We start from the raw sequence: 19,394 nt of genomic DNA on the forward strand, positions 1-19,394 counted from the left end.
GTCCAGACCATGCAGGCAAAGCTCTCACAGCGTGACCCCTCAGGGACTCTCTGGGCACCTCTGTGGGTCACACTCCCTTCAAGGACAGGCATTCCCCAGCAACACAGCATGAGACACTTTTTCCTAGCACGGGCTGGAAGCCCAATGTTCTCATGTGACTCCAGAGGCTGAGGCAATGGACACGTGTCTGTGTTAATCCAGCCCTGGAGACCAGCCCCACCCCAGGAGCTCAGAACATAGCCAAGCACCCTTCAGATTCAGGCTCCAGACCTCAGAGATCAGACTTAAATGACTGGCTCCGAGGACTGCCATTCCAGAGGCTCCCCTTATTGACCTGCCAGTGACCACTGCCAGCAAACACCACCCACAGGGAGGGGGTGAGGCTCATGGCAAGGCTAAGCTGGGCTGGGGCTGGGGTTGCAGACCCCTGCAGAGGTGATACTTCAGAGAGCATTGGCTCCAAAGGCAGTGCTCATCCCTCTCCATCTGCTGAAACCAGCTGGCAAAAGAGAGAAGGAATTTAGCACCGTATGGAGTCTGGCTATCCAGAAAGGCAAGAGAAAAAAAACCCCCAGAGACAGAAATAAAGGGTGATGAGTAATCATGCCTTTAATAGCTTGTAAATATTTTTTTTTTTTTAATTCTAGGCAACTAGGATGTACATTTGTTGTGTGTATCTGACATCTGAAAAAAAAAATGAAACCACAATCTGTTCTGTTTCTTCCCTTTTCTAAAGCACATAAATTAAAGTATCAGTCACCTCAATATACAACAGTTTAATGAAAGAAAAGGGCTTGTTCTGTTTTTACAATTCAGTGTCACCTATTACCTGAAGCATTAGCAAGAGTTTTAACTAGAGAACGTTCTTACAGCAAATAGGAATACTCAGGACCTAGGCTGTCCAGAAAAATTGAAGAAATTTCCACTCCCTGCTCTCAAACTTCACTTCCTAATAAAGCATCAGAATAAGATTTTCCTGTTAGAAAACAAAAGACCCCAAAAACTCTTCAAACACACCAGAGAAACACTGTCTGTACCACGGAGCTTAATAAACTCCAAACATTAATGGTGCAAAAACCTCCTCTTCTACAACTTTAACACAGAACCTGAATTCTCATTGGGATGAGCAAGAACAGAAAATGCCAGACTAGGGGTGGCCTTTGGTGTCTGTTGCTGCTCAGTGGCCTCCCAGGCTCAATACCCAGTAAATTCTCTCAGCTGTGACAGCACCTGCAGCCTCAGGGACCTCAGCCCATGCAGCAGACTGAGTCCTTTTCATGATTCCCTTGCTGAACTCAGCTCAACCCCACCTCACACAGCCAGGACTGGAATTCATATGGAAAGATGCTAAGGACCCTCCTCTCACTCTGGTGCTGAGGCTCAGCCCTTGTCACAATTCAGCCAAGTAGCTCTGGCTATCAGCCAATATTCTTGACTATGGATGGTTTCTGTTGGTGCAGGATCACTTGATCAGCAATACACCATGGCCTTTGACAGAGGGGTGTTGCCCTTGCTTTTTCCCACATGAACACCATGTATGTGGTGCTGCTCCTTGTGAGACTGCTGGGAGCTGATAGGAAAAGCCTGTGCTCTAGCACAAGATAGATCACACACAGGGAAATGGGAGTTAGGCAGAAACAGCTCAGACAGCTGATATATCCATCTGTTCCCTAGCACTGAATAGAAAACCTCTGATCTAGGGGGAAAAAAAAAAGATGAAAGAACACAAAATTAAGCAAAACCATGACCTTTACAGCTTTTTCGTCTTCTATAGCTTTCACTAAAGAACTTGACCTATAAGTGCAGCTAACTCCAGAGACCAATGTACTCTTTCACAGTCTTGTGTGTGCGCAGTGCTAGAACAAAGTCACAACTACATGTGTGAAGGGACAACATCACAGTCCTCTGAAGACCTGCTCTGTGCACTAACCACTGCTTGAGTTTGCTGATAAAGTTAAGCAAAGAGGTTCATTCATCTTGAGCACAAAAAAAAAAAATCTCAAACCAGCTTCGATTACAGAGAGATTCTAAACTGACATAAATAATTATAGTCTTGATTAAAAACAATATATTATTCTAGATTTTTGGTTTTTTAGTTCTCATGTAAAACCCCTATACTCTTGACATCTAGGAACAAAGACAAAATAAAAACCAGGCACTTGCTGTGCCTTCTCAAGCGCTATTGTGGTGTTTAAGGGACACAGAGGAACTTAACAACTGAGATTAATGCCTACAGTGGAAAACAAGAGGTGTTCTTCATGCCGTTGGCTTTTTCAAGTCTCGGATTTGCTTAATCAGGTAGTTCTTCTCATCAGTGAATTGTTCGTCGTCCGTCCTTTCTTTCTGGAAATTGCTCAGAAACTCAATTAGCTTGGGTTGGTTTTTCAACAGGATCTCCACAATAGGCTGTGTTTTGTTTGGACTGGCCACAAAAACCTAAATGCAAACAAAATCAGGCACAGAGAGACAGTGAGGGGGTGGGAACAGAGAGACAGATAGAGGAACGTCATTCACAACATCTCTCTAAGTTACTTTCTATGGAGTCAGCTGAAGGCTCACAGGCAGATACTCTAGTGCTGCACACCAGGCAGTCAGACTGGAGTTCAAACTTGTTGGTTCCACAGCAAACTGAAGCAAAACTATGCCCACATGTGGCATCACTTCCCTTTCATTTTGCTCTTTGGGGATAAAAACTTCTGACTGTAAACCCAGCTGTTGAGAGGGAGTTATCAGTTCTCAGCCTTTTCACACCCACAAGACAAATACACAGAAATTAATTATCAGGAGAATGGAAAAGCTTTGTGTCAGTATTGATATCATTTCCATATTAAACCAGGCCTAAAATTAGACTTGCCAGCTTTGTTTTGGTTTGGAAAAATATGTCAGAGGCCTCATTTCCCTCTGCCTAATCCATTCATGGGAGCATGGAAACTTACAGCAGCAGGAGCAGGAGAGCTGTGGTGTGCCCAGCACCTTTGCAGCCCTTGCTGACCAGAGGAAGGTAGCAATGCAGGAAGGTGACATGAGACACACTCACCTGGCACAGCCAGCCCAGCCCTGTGGGCTTACTGGCCTTCTTCAGAGCTCTGGTTTTAACTCCTGTAATCACTAAAAATGCAGTTTCCCCCCTCATGCCACAACACTGTTTCTTTAACATTTTCTCTGGGTTAAGTGCAAATCTAAGGCCGATTGCAAAGGGCAGTAATGAAAGGCTCTTTCAGGGACCTGGGGATGCCCACAGAGATGGGACATTGGTCAGGAGGGGCAGAAGGGGCAGGTGGGGCAGTGGGGACACACGTGCAGCACAGCCCGGCCGCCCCGGGAGCAGCTCCCACATCTGGCTCACACCGAGGTTACCATGGCTGGTCAACAAACACCGCCCGAGTGCCTGTGCAGCGACAGAAATAACTCCAGTTACTCTCTACCCGATGAGAAGAAATTAAGGATGGACAGAACTGGAAAGTGTCCAGTTTCCCTCCGAGCCTGTCCAAAGCAGAATGAAAACAAACATCTGCTGACAGTACAGAATGGCATGTTGTCCTGCCGAGCGCAGGCGGCACCACCGCTGGCTCCCGAGCTGGGGCTCTGCTGCAGGTCCCCTTGTCTCCCCTGAGCCCACAGGAAAACCTGGGCCACATCCAGCTGCTCAGGGAGGAGCTGTGCTACCTGATGAAGATCAGGCATGCTCAGTCCTGGGGAGGGCTGTGCTACAGCCTCTTGTCCCTAAGATGGCACCTGGTAAAGGCTGGGGCAGAGTTCAGACTGAGCCCACCATTAGGCTTCATGCTCCAAAATCAGAGGATGTTATACAAGTGGTGGGGAAAGTGCCACATCAGAGGAACAGGTGGAAGGAGTGGGGTTTGACACACACCAACAGGACCCCATTGAGTACTTCTGCCCAAACAGGAAGATAGAAGTACTTTTTCATTTCACAAAGGTGAGGCAAAGCATCTGCTCTTAAACCATGGCATCCTGATGCTAGAATAGTCTTAATCTCTGTCTATGCTTTTGTCTCCTCTGGATCCCTCCTTCTCAGGCTATTCCTAGGACTCCCTGCTGCAAGGTACTTTGCCCTCTGCTGTGCAGAAAGAGCTGCAACCTCTCCCATGCTGAGTGAACACTCCCCAAGTGTATTACAAAGTTTTCCTTGATCTAGTGTCCAGTCCATGGTCCCAGTGGCAGAACACTATCTACAGTTCTTCACACAGGCCTCAACCTTGACATTCTCTAATTGCCCTGAGCTATCATCCTAAATGATTCCTTTTTATTCCCACTTGCCACTTAAAACTTCTCAAGTGCAGAAATAACAGCCTCCACTCCCAATGATCCCTTCTGAGCAGCCACTTTCGTGCACAATGCCCAAAGTACTCACAGGGGAGCCTCGTACCAGGACACATCTGCCTGTGGGTGGGGCAGGCAGTTCACAGCTCTCACTAACCCTGAGGGACTCTCAACAGCTGCAGCACCTGAGAGCAGCATCTCCTCCTTTGCAAATAACTTTGATACACTGCTCTTGATGCATTGGTTCCCCTTAGACCAGGAGAAAAAGGGTTTGGGGATGTAAATATGAACATACTTCACAGCTTTTCAATCTGTGCTTTATCTAGAGAACACAAATCTTGGCATCTCATGGGTACAGACATTTGGCTCTGGATGAGGCTGCAGCACTTCATGCTCTCAGCTGGAGCAGCCCCAGGATGCAGCTCCCTGTGTGCTCACCTACAGCACGTGATCATGCTGATAGAAGCCAGATACTTCCAGGATTTGGACTATGATAAGCCCCCAGTCATCTGGGTGAGCTGTCTTGGGGAAAAGCAGGATGCATGCCTACAGGCAGGGCTTTACAGACCTTAACAATAAATTTTTATTTTGGAGTTCAGTTCCCCCTTGGTGACGAGGTGAAGAAACCATCAAATACACTGGCAGGACCCACATGTTCAAAAATCATCTGATGACAATGCAAATGAAAGCCATTAGAGGAGGCCTGACCTTGAAGTGCTAAACATGTTCCCTCAATGAATATTAGGCCTCCATAATATTTATCTGAAGGGTGACTCTCAAAATGAAGAAATCTAAATAATTCTTGTTGTAAAAGCTCTCTGCTCTGCAAAGAGAACTGGAAGGTTGGTGGTAAACCTAGTAAATAGCATTTCATATTGGATCAACCACTGGTATTACCACAGCAAATAATAAAGAACTTAATTTCATAGAAGCCATCATATCCTGTTTATCTTCCTGCTCAATTATTTATAGATTAAAATCTTCCCCTTGCAAAACTGGCAAAGTGAACATTCAAACAAAGATCATCTCAACTGCCAGTCTTGCTCAGTGTCAACAGGGACTCGTAAAGAGAGAATGTTCAAGGACCAGAAAATTCCTGAAATGTTATTCAATACTTTGGCTAAGCAAACAAAATCAATTCTGCCAATATCAACTGACCAGTTTCACAGAGCCCAGGAGTAGGACCACCACAAGGCTTTATGTTAAAAGGATCCCTCTCATTCAGAACTCTGCATTGTCATAGAGGAGATCAGTCCCTAAAACCAGAAATCATTAATGCTATCTGGAACACTTCAACTGAAATGAAGTTGGATTGGACCATAGAGAACTTGGTTTCACCTGTGCTTTTATTATGAAAGGATGTATGTTCTAGAGCACTAAATTCAGATAGATGAGAGAGACAGAGACCCAAAATAAAGACTACCATATAAAAATTCCAACTCTAAATATAACTGTCTCAAAATAGAGACAGTTCCATTTCATGAGTATTTGCAAAAGTCCTGGAACGAAAATCCACTCTGAAGCTTCTAAAGTTGAAAAAAGTGCAATAGTTTCTACCTTCTCCATTAAAAATCCTAATGTATTTCTTCAAACAAACATCAAAATTACTTGATTAGAGAATTTGACCTTATTGCCTTACAATTAATATCCAGGCATTGCCACCTTCTGGGACAACAGCAGAGTAAGAGTGATTACAGGATGCCCTGGACTGAGTATTCTAGGACTAATTCTGGGGTCATGCACAATGTCACTATCAGGACACTGCACACACACAAGACACACAGTTCATGCTGCTTACAGCACAATGCTTCACATAATAATCCTTGCCCTTTAGATCATCCAGCTGAGAAACAGAGAGGACACATCCTCACAAACACGGCCTCAGGTTCGTACCCAGATCAAACTGCCAGTATGGTCAAATTATGTGAGACCATTTGCATAGCAAGCTGCAGGAGGTAGCTCGTAATGTGCATGAAAGAGAATGGAAAAATGAAACTGAGGTCACAAAACACAGTGTACCCATTCTATTTTTAGATTTAAACAGTAAAATATATCTTGCTAAATGTCTCCTTAAGAGCAAGAAAGTCACACAATTCCAGCTCACTGCTACAGGGTGTTTTCCTCAAAATCAGCATGTGAAATCCAAGACATCTGTTCTTATCCTTTGTTTTTGAGTATGCGAGAAGCCCCTGCACCATGTTCACATATGTCTGAAAGATACAGCCTTCCCTACAGACAGTCAAACTTGAAGTAGGCTCCACTGATGGAACACATCACAGGAGTTAGAGAACCCTTCCCAATAATTGATCCTTAAAGTGTGTGTGCCTGAGACAGACATCTACCCACTGAAATCACTGCAGAGAAGAACCAGTGACTCTCAAAGCCTACAACTCTCAGTGATCCCTTGGATTATTTGTGAAGGAGGAGGGAAGAGGTGAGGTGTGTTAGCTTTTCCTCTTGATTAAATACTGGGTAATCCTTATGCATACGTTGCCTGGGACATCCAGTTTTGCAAAGCAGCTGCAGACCTTTGGGATGGTGCTGCAAGTCAGAAGTTCCATTCTTTTCAGGCAAAAGAAGAGAAGGGGCTGGAGTTAGGAAGAAGATCAAGCATCTCCTAAATGGAGAATGGAAAGAGGTACTGCAAGTGGGCACTCTGTCTTCATTTTCCCACTCACAGTAAACTGGATGAATTAAATATTCTCAGAGCTTGGGGGTATTGGCATTTTCAGCCACAAAATGTTCCTCCAAAATAAGTTTGCACTAGAAGTGCTCATCACTTTCATCTCTATCTTACAGTTTCAAATCTGCAATAATTAGAAATTGCCTCAGGGAGTAAGATTCATAAGCCTTCTTTTGGGTCAGCTGGAGCATGGGAGTGTTGGAATCTGGATGCTTACAAAACAAACACTTTTTCATTTCAACTGTGTCTAACTAGTGAAACATCTAAATCAGGTAATTTAAACCCAAATCTTTTGGCAGCTCAGACAGAGCAGCAAGTATCCACTTCTCAGCAGACCTTTGATTCCAAATCACTGTGGTTAGTCTACTGTAATTTCAGCCAGGACTGTGTAGGTATTTTGCAAGCATAATTTAAAAATGCAGGCATGGTTTAAAATTTATGAGATTAAAATCTGAGGACAAGATTCCTCTCCCAGTTACATTAACATGGAATATTACAGCTGACAAGAAAACTGGGCTGAGGGACACAAACCCAGAAACAGGAGGGAGGGACACTGCAGAACAGGGCACAAACAGCCAGTCCCTTAAATAAGGATTTCAGTAGTTCTCAAGACGTTAGAACTCAATTTAAGAAGTGAAATCAGAGGGAAAAGAGCTTCTCAAACCCACTCTACAAAGTCAATTCAGAATGCAATTTTCTGTAACAAACTCTGTAATGACCCTTCCTGCTGTGGAGGACCTGGATGCTGCTCCATGCAGGGAACCTAGATCCTCAGGGAGGAGGATCCTAAAAGGGGAGCTGCTGCACCTCTACAGTTACTCGACAGTGTGCTGCTGGTGGTTGTGGATGAGCAATTTCCAGCTGATCAGGTTCTGCTCTGGGTCTGCAGCTTCCCCACAATGAGCACTGTGTGTGTGGGGCAGCATGAGGAATGCCATGGGAATGCCTTGGCCTTGGTGAAATGTTGTTGCTGACTGGTACCACTGGAAAAGACCAACAACATCCCATGGTGGTGTCTGAGGACATTTTGGCCCTTTGAACTGAAGAGACACAACACCACTGTTGCTCATGGCTTGTTTTCACAGCACTCCAAGTTCCAAGCATTATGTCCCCATGGCAGCAACTGCAAGTGGTCAAGCAAGGATGAGCCTGCAATACCTCCACTCTAACTGGAAATGGGATGGAACATACTGGAAGCGAGGAATAGGAAAGGCAGAATGGGAGGAAGAGAAATGTGTGACATGGTTGCACACTGGAATCCTTTTACATTATTCCAAGTCCTTCTAAATGACTCCTAAAATAAGTGAAATCAGCCATTCCCAAGGCCTGGTCCATGCCTATCATTAATTCAGGAACAGCAAGTAATGTCTTTTCTAAATAAAAATCTTGCATTTAATTCATGGAGTGGCTAAGAAACCCAAATCCTCTGATACCTTCTCTCCACTGGCATCTCAAAGGCTGCAAGTGTCTGGAGCCAGACTGCTCACTTATCTTGGAGCCACACACCTCCTGATAAGGAGGAGGAGTATGAGTTACAGTGGCTCTGTTGACTGGAGGAAGTCAGCAAGAGAACAGCTTACCAAGCTGTTTACTTCATGAAAATAATTTTATTTTAATTGTCCTTGAAGCTTTTTTTTTCTTTTAGAAAGTTAAAACTTTTTGGAAAAGCTGCACATTCTCTAAGACTCCACAGTATCTGAAAGCTCTTTTTCCTAATCAGAAATGGCATAAGCACAAAACACAAGTCACCCTGAATTTGTGGAGGGTGTTGTAACCTTTTTCCACAGTCATTTGGTTATCTGGTATCTTTTTTAGCCAGCTTAGGGAAGGGATATCCTTAGAGGTTCAAAATTCCTCTTCTGATAATCATTAACAACTCTATTTATAGTTTGAAATTAACATGTTCATTCCAAATTAGAGTTAGTTTTGTATAACAATCTGACTCACCCTCTGTTCCAGAGCAGAGATCTCTTTTGATAGGAAAATGGCAAACTTCTAACTTATTAACATTGATCATCATGATAAAAGGGACACTGGTTGGGTCTGGTAATTGTTTAACACTGCATTACTGTCACTGCAAAATGATGGAAGGATAAAATTCATTTCAAGCTCAGATTTACAAAACCTTTATAATACCTTTTAAATACCTTTAAAATACCTGGCATTTGCAATATGCCTAGCAGCAGCACCAACTTCCTTTAATCTTAAGGTAGAGTTTTAAGACCTTTTTTTAATCTTTACCCAGAATCACATGGTAAAATGATCCAGGAATGGGGAGAAGGTCCCCTGGATGTTACTTAGAAGTTGTGTATTTTGTTACCTGTAGCTCACGGCTACTTGCCTAACTACCCCCAGCTCAAACCAAAATGATGCTGCTTTAGGTCTCACCTGAAGGCAGGCAAACAGAACTCAGAAGCTGAGTGATAGAAACCTTTTCAATTATGACACTCTCACACACTGCAAGTGACTGTACACCCCAACTTTTGCCTTAATTTTCTGGATATCTTCTTGACTTGCTTGCAAGATACTTTAATGAGGAGATGAGAAAGTTGTAGAGGTTGCCACCTCTACAACTCCTACTGGCTCACCTTGAACACATGGAATGCTTCAAACTGAATGTTAGGGCTTTTGTCTCGTAGCAAGTTCATCATCAGCTTCAGGTTTTCTGGTTTGCTGATGTATTTTGTCATGATGGCAAAGTTGTGTCGGTCCAGAATCAGTTCACCCAGAAGCTGTAAGCACAATTAGGAAAAAACCTCTTTTTTTCAATTTACCATGTCATTTTTAAATGCAAGGAAAGCAGGAGCCTATTTCAACATTTGCTTAAGAGGTTTCAATGTCACTACCTTTGAAAAAAAAAAAAAAAGGAACAAGATTTCTTATAATGCAGTGGGTTACTTAATGCCCAGTAATGCTCATCTTCTAAGTACTACAGAGAGGGATCCTGCAGTGCAGCTGTCCCACAAAGGCACCCTCACTCGTTTTCCATGTTACATTCACACCCCCCTCTGCTCCCGTGCCCAGGCCATGTCACACTTGGGGCCTCAGACACAGATGCCACATTACTGCCAAGTTCATTGTAACCCACGTTCTGAAGCAAAGCACAGGGCTGAGCTCAAGGAGAAGTGATAGTGCTCATTCCATAGAAATGGCCCAGTGCTTCCCAGAGATCCAGGAAAGAAAATGCACAGTGAGCTCCTGTGCATTTCAGGAAGAGCATCACAAGCCCTTAGTTTGTTTTTTGCTGGAAAAATGGCTGCTCCATTGCCATACATGTACGTTGATATTCTGCATAACACAGAGTGCAAATTTAGGAGGAAAGTGCTGAGAGGAATTACCTTCAAAGATTGTCTCTTTGTTACATAATTCTCAGAATGAAGGAGTTTTTCATAATCCTCAAAGATCTAGAGTAACAAGAAAACACAAATGCATCAGATTAATGTCCATCCTTCCTTCTCTTGGCCCTTCTCACCCCAGAGGAGCAGCAGAGGTGGCAGCAGTGCCACCCTCTAACTCTTCACTGCAATGCCAAGCCCAGCTCTTGTGGCCTTTTCTCTTGGCCAGTTATGCAGTGAATTAATGCCCAGGAACACTCCTCTTCCAACTGCTGCAGAGGAGGAATACCACATATGGACTGGATGGAGCAGGGGCTAGTGTGAGCCAACTGGGACAGAAGTAAGCCAGTGCCTGGACAGCCTTGTGTAACAGAAGGGTGACTCTGCTGCCAGGACATGTGGGTCCAGCACTTAATGTCCACTCACTCATATCATGGCTGTCTGGCTGTGTGACTCAATGCAACACCCCAAATTGGTGATGGGCATCCCAAATGCTCCTTTTGTGAGGTGCCACCTCGCCTGCCTTCAGCACCCTCACTTGTTAAAGCTCTTTGCCCACCAAGGGTCACTAGGAGTAAAGTGTGTGCTGGATTTTGCAGGGATGGATCAAGGGGATCTTGTGGTCAGGAAGACTGAGAGAGAAGGCTGCAATATGTTCAAACTATCTACCAAGCAAACAGGAAAAATCAACACTGTTGTCTAATAGTAAAAAAACAAACAAACAAACAAAAAATCAACAAAAAAAAAATCTCAGGCAATTGATACTTAAAAATTTAAAACGTCAAATAAATGTAGAATGAGGACTGTTCCAGTGCAGTGCTTCAGCATGAAAAGATTAGCAGAGACACTTATTTTGCTCCAGCTAAGCTGCTTTAGTGACTCAGCAATAATAAACCTGTTCTTTATTTAACCTTCTTGGTAACCAGAATTTGTCTTTTCATTTTGGCAATGAAATAAAGAATACCTCAGGTAACACGAAAACATAACCCACAGTCTAATTCTGTGATCTGTATCAATCCAGTTTTAGTTGAATACAATGGAATTTTTCTGACCCACATTTGGTCCAAAAGGGAGCCAAAAAAATCAAAGTGAAAAGCAGCAGCTAACCAAGGGACTAATTCCTTAGGAAGATAACAGGAATACTCAGACCTCAGTCCCTCATTTAGGTACATGTAATTTCCAGTAATGCTAAAACTTGTTTCAGTAACTCTTCTCCTCAGTCCCAAAGTACAAGTAACACTGGCATGGCCCTGTGGGTGGTGGAGTATCACAAAACTGTTTAAAATCATGCACAGGTTTTCTCCCATGATCTGTCTACATGAGAAGTTTCAGTTCCATTCACACATGAGGAGACCTGATGCACATAGAGAGGAATAAAACTTGCTCTTAATCTGTGAATTCTCCTGAAACCTTGGCATGTGTCTTCAGGTGTGTGCAGAGGGGATATCTGCATTTCACATGCCAGGCATGGATTCTGCTCCAGTACAAAGCAGTGTTTGGTTTTGCAGTTCTGTGTGAAGAGTTTATGCAGAGCACGAAACCCCTCACACATTTTTTTCCAGCCAAGCATACATAGATTTATTTAAAAGTCTTTCAGCATTGATACTTACTACATCATAATTTTGTTCCAGAAATTCTGCCACCAACAATTTGTGTCGGGTTAACAGGTCCTGGGGAAGAATAGACAAAGGTTACCTGAGAGAGTGAGTGCCTGTGATTGTCCCTGGATTCTCAAATGTATTTCAGCACTTTTGACCAGAAGCATTTACAACATGATTTCTATAGGCAACACTGCATTCATTATGTGTTTAGTAGGACTTTAGGGAGAATTCAATTAATGTAATGCTAACAGAATCAATATAGAACTATTCTAATACTCTTTCATCCTGTTTTCCTCCCACCTTTTCTTGTTGTTGACATAGTTCACAGTACTCACATTAAACAGGGATGTGGAAAAGGAAGAAGTTAAATTAACCCTTTATGGAGGATGAGCTATATTCTCCAAGCCAGAAGCAATCTGCATGCTATCCCACAACTGGGAATTATGATAAGCCTGAACTGCTATTAATCTCCAAGAACACAACGAGGAAAATTTAAATTCAACCACTGTATTACGTTCAACTCTTTAATAATGAAGGCTAGGACCCAACCTAAGTTAAGCTATCCAGGCTCCCTCCACCTCCACTCCCTTCCCTGGAAGGAGTCTCAGGTAAGTGGGATGAGTCTCTTCTGTAGAACTTTCTCTGCCCAGGTTTGGCTTTCTGACACAAAGCAGTAGCAGACCTTTCAGACAGCTGGACAGACTGCCTCCCATTCCAGAAGGCCAAATAATTCAAATTTAAATTAAAAGAACTCTCCCACAGAATGGGGATGCTGGTGTTCAGTGACAGAGATGCAAATGCTCATCTTCAGAAGAAATTGAGTCTTTTTACTGTATGAATAGATATGAAATGAGTGGCCAGTGTGTGGCATTTAAGTATGATTTTTATCTTACTGGTTCTTTTAAAACATAACATTGATTGCAATAAATGCCTGATGAAGTCCATTCAAGTTGGTATTTTTCAGTGAATCAGTTTCTGCTCTTTTTCATAATCTTTTTCTTGGTTTCCCTACCCAGGCAGAGACTGAAGCTGATGAGGAGCTCAAGCAGATGGACAGACACATTTCCACAAATAAAAGAAATCCTTTACATAGTAATACTTTAATTTATTTTTACCATCAATTATAAGAGGAAAGCAGAGTGCTACAAAATCCAGGGCCTGTTTTAAATACATCCCTTTATTCAGCAGGACTGCAGTGGCAGCAGTTTTAAAGGCTGAGTGAAACACGTGATTCAGCTCTTATGCAGGGCACTTAGAGGCAAGCACAGGTCCTTCAACAGGGGGCACAAATGAAATATAAACCAAAATGAGTTTTTCACAGGAAATGATGAGGAAGTGTGGAGCAGCAGCATTCAGCCAGCACATTCCAACTGCTGCTTGCACCCTCCACAGCCACCTTACACCCTGAAATACAAGCCCTTTTCCTATGCATTTTTAACAGCTCTGTTCTCTCTCTGCACCTGGATAACTTTAATTAAGAAGTACATCTCCAGATCATAAAATATTCCAGTGCTTCCCTACTATAAATATCCTCAGACTTTAATGCACATATAATTAAGCCCTCCTCTGGTGCACAGACTATCCAAGGCTTTCAGATCTGAACCAGACACCCTAGTGGCAAGTGCAACATGGAGACAACAGAAATGAAAACGTGAGCTCAGTAATCCATCCAGCAAACAATCACAGCACTTATTTTGCCAGTATTAGAAATGAGCTGGCTCCATATTTCATTATTAAATCACTTCCACATCACTTCTTGCTCTTCCAGCTATCAAGAGTAAAAAACAGGAGATGAGATGAGCAGCTGGTTTATTTCCAGAATTGACTAGGTATCAGGTGCTAAGAGGTAATTTAAAAAAAAACCTAGAAATGTCATTTATATGTTTCCCCCAAGCATTTTAAAAGGCAATTTCTGCCCTTTGTCAGAGGATGAACTACCCTCATACTCCTCTCTTTCCAGTGCATGTGAGGATGTAGAATCCTATTTTTAAATTCTGCTTAAAATACACTCAGTTCACAGGGGACAGAAGTACATTCTACAGCTGTAGATCTGCAAACAACATAAATCCCTCTTCTTTTTGGGAGGGTTATAGCAGTCTACAGTCCCTGCCACAGCTTAATTGACCCTTGTCCCCATCCTGCCTCCTGGCTGAGGTGGCATTGTCCATCACCACCAACACACTCTGCTGTCCTGCTCAAAGCAGGACCTGGGGACAAGATGCAAATCTCTTTTGTCAAGCTGGGAACTGAGTCCAGGAGAAATTTCTCTAACCAGAGACAAATATTCTACTGAGCACAGGGTAAAATGCCAGAAACAGAAGATTTAAATATCTCAGTTATGTTGCATTTTTATACCTTGTCCATGTTTCTGTGCTACTATGAATTTCATAACCTTTACCTAATAGACACCACAACAGCAAAACTTACAATAAGGGAAAGATGCTGCAACTGATTAAGGGGTGATTTGAATTGCTAATCCTGTTCAAGTCATTACTGAAGAATGCAACGTTATCTCCATTATGCAAATCTTTATCCCGTTCAGTTGGTGAGTAAACACCAGCAAAAAGCCAGGTTTCAGTGTATGTAGAATCAGTGAGCTGAGCTCTAACATTCCTTACAATTACTCCTGAAGTCTGTCTAATCATGCTTCTAATTAGCTTTAAAAGGAAAGAATAAACAATGTGTTTCTATGACAGCAGGGAGCTCAGTGATAGAAGAAGAAAAGGAGTTAGATCTTTATTTAGAAAAATCTTTAACTAAAAGGATTTTCACTCAGCTTTCTGAAACTGTATTCAGAAATAAATTAATCTACCCTGTATGTGAAATTTACAGGCATCAATTTATTTTTTTTTCTTCTCAAAGACTGTACTAGCACTTGGTGGAAAGGATGATGCTCACACATAAACTCCAAGAAATTCAGCAGCTTCACCCAACCTCATTTTCAATGCAACACAAACTCTACACAGTACACTCTACACTCTACAGAGCCTATGCAGGGCTTCCACCCACTTAGCTTTTAGCACCACAATCCTTGCACTGAACCATAGGTCACAAAGACTATGAATACACTGTAAAGTAATAATCAGGTTTGGCATTAATGTAAACTTCACAGCTGAGCTCAGAAGGGACAGCAAAAATTACAATTATTTCAAATGTTAGTTTTAAATCATGCCTTCTATTTACTCATGTGGTCATGATGGGCAGTGGGTTTGTCTTGGGGGAAGGTAGGGAGAGAAAAAGTTAAGCATTTTACAAGAACTGTATGTAACACATGATTAATTTGAGTTTTAAATGGCAGCATAAAAGACCATGGGTTATCAAGGTGAAGAATGAAGATTTACATTTCTCTAAAGATTCTTTGCAGATTTGAACACTGTTGTCAGTCCTGCTGCAATCAGATCAAGTGTTAATTAATTATATCCTTTACTGAACAATAAAAAACCCAGCTGAAAGCAACACAATGCTCAATGGTGACTTCTGATGGAGTGTTGCTTTTGACACAAACTATGATGTATGTATGGAATCATTTACCTTGAATGTAGCAAAGGCATCAGAAGCAATATCAAATGTTGACATTTCCACATATTTAAAAAAGTCTCTGAACTGTTCTGAAAATAGTATGATTTTAGCCAGGGGTTCATGGCGGATACACTCTCTCAGCATGATTCCACAACGTAAGGCAATATTTGGGGATTCATATCTGGAGAATGAAGAGAAATGAAAAACATCAAAACACAGAAGAATGAAGATAAACAGGCACCTTTCTAGCAAAGGGAGTACATGTGCCAGAAGGACACCACACATGGAGGGCAGCCCCAGCCACAGTGCTGAACCCAGCTGCAGGACCTCATCCCAAAGCTCAGGAGCACACACATAAATAAGGCTGCCAAAAATTCTCATTGCAAACCTCTCTCTTCCCAACCAAAAAACATTTTGGTGCAAATTTGCACTATACCTCCTCTCTGTGGAAGGACCATGGGGAGTGTGCAACATATCAACAGAGTTCCTTCACCCTTTTGGATTTGTGAGAAAGCACAGCCTGTACAATATAATAACCTCCCTCTTCAGATTTAATTCTGAGCTCCAGTTTATCCAAGAAAACTGTAACACCTCATGACCATCCATCACCTCCCACTCTTCTTCTAGAGGCCATCACTCTGGAGTTTTAATGAGGAAGGTAGAAAGAGTCTCTCCAGGCAGTCTAACAGGATGAAGCTTCCTGTAGCTCTGAAATCTATTTTTTTTTTCCAGTTTAGAATGAGTTCTGCTCAATTTCTCTTCTGCAGAGGCTCTGGCTGTGTTCAGGACATAAGCACCCATTCCTCAAGTTACAATCTTGTTATGGCACTTGCCCTGCAATAGCCAGGAGCCAGCACACATCTTGCCTTTGGAGAGAAAGGGAGGGGGGAGAGTTTTCTACAAAGTCTACATTTCTACAAGGTCTTGATTTCTTTAAAGCTGAAATTAATCTGACACAAAACTGTTAGAAACACATTAAAAAACAAAAAGGATGAAATCCAGTAATCACGAAGGACTTAAAATGAACTTTTTCCAGGAGTCTGACAGAAATCATGTGAAAGTGGTGAAGTCCAAGGGGACAAAAAGCACTCGCTGTTTCAATAAACTGGTTATACTATATCAGAACTGTGTATTATCACCCAGAGCTTATCAGCATCATTTTTCCTTTGCACAATTAATTCCTATCATTAGGCCAAAAGAAATACAATTCTAAAAAAAAAAAAGGAAGAAAACCACAAAATGCCATCTGTGCTGTAAGGGAGTGGGCCCTCAAATTTACCACCAGCTTGCAATTTAAAAGAATGGTTGTGTTCTGAGAGCATACCAGAGCTGCATACTTCAACCTGCTGTCAACAATAGTTGGCTTAATGAAAATGCATTGCTATTCCAAACAGGCAAATGAAGCTTCCCACCCTCAAGGAAATGCAGGCACTCAAACCCCTATTTGTTTTGGTTTGGGGAAGCATTTGCAAACCTGAATTTCTAACTCTTCAGATAGCAGAAATTCTGATGTTTCCCATTGAGGATTTATCTCCATTAACAGGAATACTAATTTTTAAGGAGAATGAGGCAGAGCTGCTCCTAGGAGTGCAGCCAGGAAAATATTTAATAGTTGGCTAATGAATATTTTGGTTGGAATAAAAGCAAATTACATTGTTTCCAGCACAATAACTTTTAAAAACATTAAGTATCAACAGAATCATTCTTAGTCAAGTGCTCCATTATCTGTAAGTGGGCAATGGACCTTTGTCTCACATAAGCGAGGGAAGTTGGGTTTGGCACCTGGAATAAGCCTGTAATAAGTTTACAGGCTGCCCAGTCATAGCTAGCATGTCCTTTGCACCCACACTTACATGCAAAGCCACCAGGCAGGAATGATAAAAATGTTTCAAAATCACTTCAAATGAGCAATTAGTGCTCTATGCTGATGTTATTCCACAGCAGAAAAAAATATACTGAGTTCTCCTCTGTTTGGATGAACTTACAGCCTAAAGAAACCCCCACACAGTGAATACTGGAGAGAACTAGAAAATGAAACAATGGACTTGAAGTATTTCAAAACACTTTTTGTGGAGTTTGAAAGAGGCAAGAATGAGAGCAGAAAAATAATTTTTGTGTAAAGGGAATCATTCTTCCATGGTTAGTGCAGAAGATGGCACAAGGTGAAGAGCACAGGCAGGAGATTTGGAAAGCATCAAGCCTGGGAGACACAAGGTCTTAGATATATTCTGACCTGATTCTACACTACTTGTATAGCCTGAGTTTATCCTTGGATAAACTCAATGGGAATTCAGCAACCTCAGCCAATATACCTTTAAAGCTCTAACTGCACTGTGATATGAAGAGGTCATGACAACATAGGTTGAGGCATTGTCTAGGACAGAGATAGAATGTGGCATTATATATATATATATATATATATATATATATATATATATAAAGAAACTTCTAAATTTTTCATGCAAGTTCCATAAACTAAGTCTTCAACAGTCACTGTCCTAAAGGGAACATATTTTAAAGTACAAAAGACCTAAGTTATTTTTGGGCTAATGCAATAGGCTGACACCAGAGCAAAAAAAATGGCCCAAATACAACTGGTTCTCTATGTACACCAAATACTGTACTCATCTGAAATCCTATACACAAAGCAAGTCCTCATGCAGCAGCAAAGCCAAATAACCTACACAAATGGGAGAAAGGAAAAAAATGAGCTATGTTCTGTGTGTTTTCTGAAGCTGAGAAGCTGGAAGGAAGCAGCCAACAAGGAAAATGAAGCCTAATAGGTAGGAATTGTTATCTCAAGCTGGCAGTTCCACTGGAGTAAGAGACAGGAAACACTGGGCGGGAACTCTGATTGAAGATCCTTCCCACCCAACAGAGATCACATTAAGCCACAAAAAAAGCAAACTTTTGCCTCTGGGGACTGACGGGGGCAGAAGAAATTTTGCACTCAATAGAAGTCCAACAGTCACAGTACTCTTAGGACATTTCTTTTATAGTCATGGCAGAGGTGATTTTTTTTCTCTCCAAGTAACATCATGACACCATGTAACAAACTCAAAATGGCACAAGTCAGCCAAACCCACTTTTCTTTAGCAGAATTTGATGTCCTATATTTCCTATATCATTATAAAAATATATATCTATGTAATATAAACAATATAATTCATTCAGCATTAAATAAAGAAGAAAATGTCTCCTCAAGTCACATTTTCATGTGATGGTGTCTAACACAAGGTGCTTGTTGCCCAGTCCTGACTGCACACACACACCCCACACTGTGGGCACAAAGCAATCTGTGTGTGCAGGGCCCTGCCCTGGCTGCAGGCACAGATTTCAGGTCACATTTTTAGACAGCAGGACACAGCAGGACACAGGCAGGGAAGGCACCATCCATCTGACATCATTACACTGCAGCAGCTGCTCAGGCTGGGCAGGACTGATACTGGGCTTCTACTGATGGATTCAGCTGCACTTTTTAACAAGAGATTCCAGAAATGGCAATTCTGCAGTGCTGCAGAGGGCTAGTCAAGGCACCATGAACAAGGAGCCTAATGACACACTGCTGCATGCAGCAGGTTTCTCCAAAAAAAGCATCTAAGTGATGCCACTTAAATTCATCCACTGACTCAGGTCACTTACTGTAAAATGTCTGTCAGAAGCATATATGCATAAGAACTTTACTATCATCTAAATATTCCTGTTTGCTACAGATGCCAAAGAAAATCTGGGACATAATCCAAAAATATTTTTTATCTTTAAATAAAGTCCAGACATATGGTAGTGATGCATGCTCAACTGCAATATCAAAATGATTGAAAAACCAAAAAAGCAAAGACAGAGAAAAGGGATGAAAATTATACATAAGGAATTAAAAAATGATGGCGAGAATTATCATCACTGTCCTGAGGTTAAAAAAACAAACAAAAAAAAAAAATTCAATGCTCTAAGTTGTGGAGTTAATTACAGAACTAA

General features: G+C 41.9%; 1 protein-coding gene across 5 annotated transcripts in view; it reads right to left on the reverse strand.

Moving 5' to 3' along the window:
- Window positions 1–584: 584 nt before the first annotated feature.
- CAB39L (calcium binding protein 39 like) overlaps window positions 585–19,394 on the reverse strand; it is a 60,175-nt gene continuing 41,365 nt past the window's right edge. For all 5 annotated transcript variants that reach the window (XM_079304800.1, XM_079304802.1, XM_079304801.1 and 2 more), the window contains 5 exons: window positions 15,432–15,600; window positions 11,910–11,969; window positions 10,303–10,368; window positions 9,553–9,696; window positions 585–2,436 (listed from right to left, as the gene is read on the reverse strand). In XM_079304800.1, coding sequence (XP_079160926.1) covers window positions 2,257–2,436; window positions 9,553–9,696; window positions 10,303–10,368; window positions 11,910–11,969; window positions 15,432–15,600 — 619 coding nt within the window. In that variant the 3' untranslated portion in view covers window positions 585–2,256. The remainder of the gene's footprint in view (window positions 2,437–9,552; window positions 9,697–10,302; window positions 10,369–11,909; window positions 11,970–15,431; window positions 15,601–19,394) is intronic.

Source organism: Erithacus rubecula (genome assembly GCF_903797595.1).
Source record: "Erithacus rubecula genome assembly, chromosome: 1".
NCBI classification, from domain to species: domain Eukaryota; kingdom Metazoa; phylum Chordata; class Aves; order Passeriformes; family Muscicapidae; genus Erithacus; species Erithacus rubecula.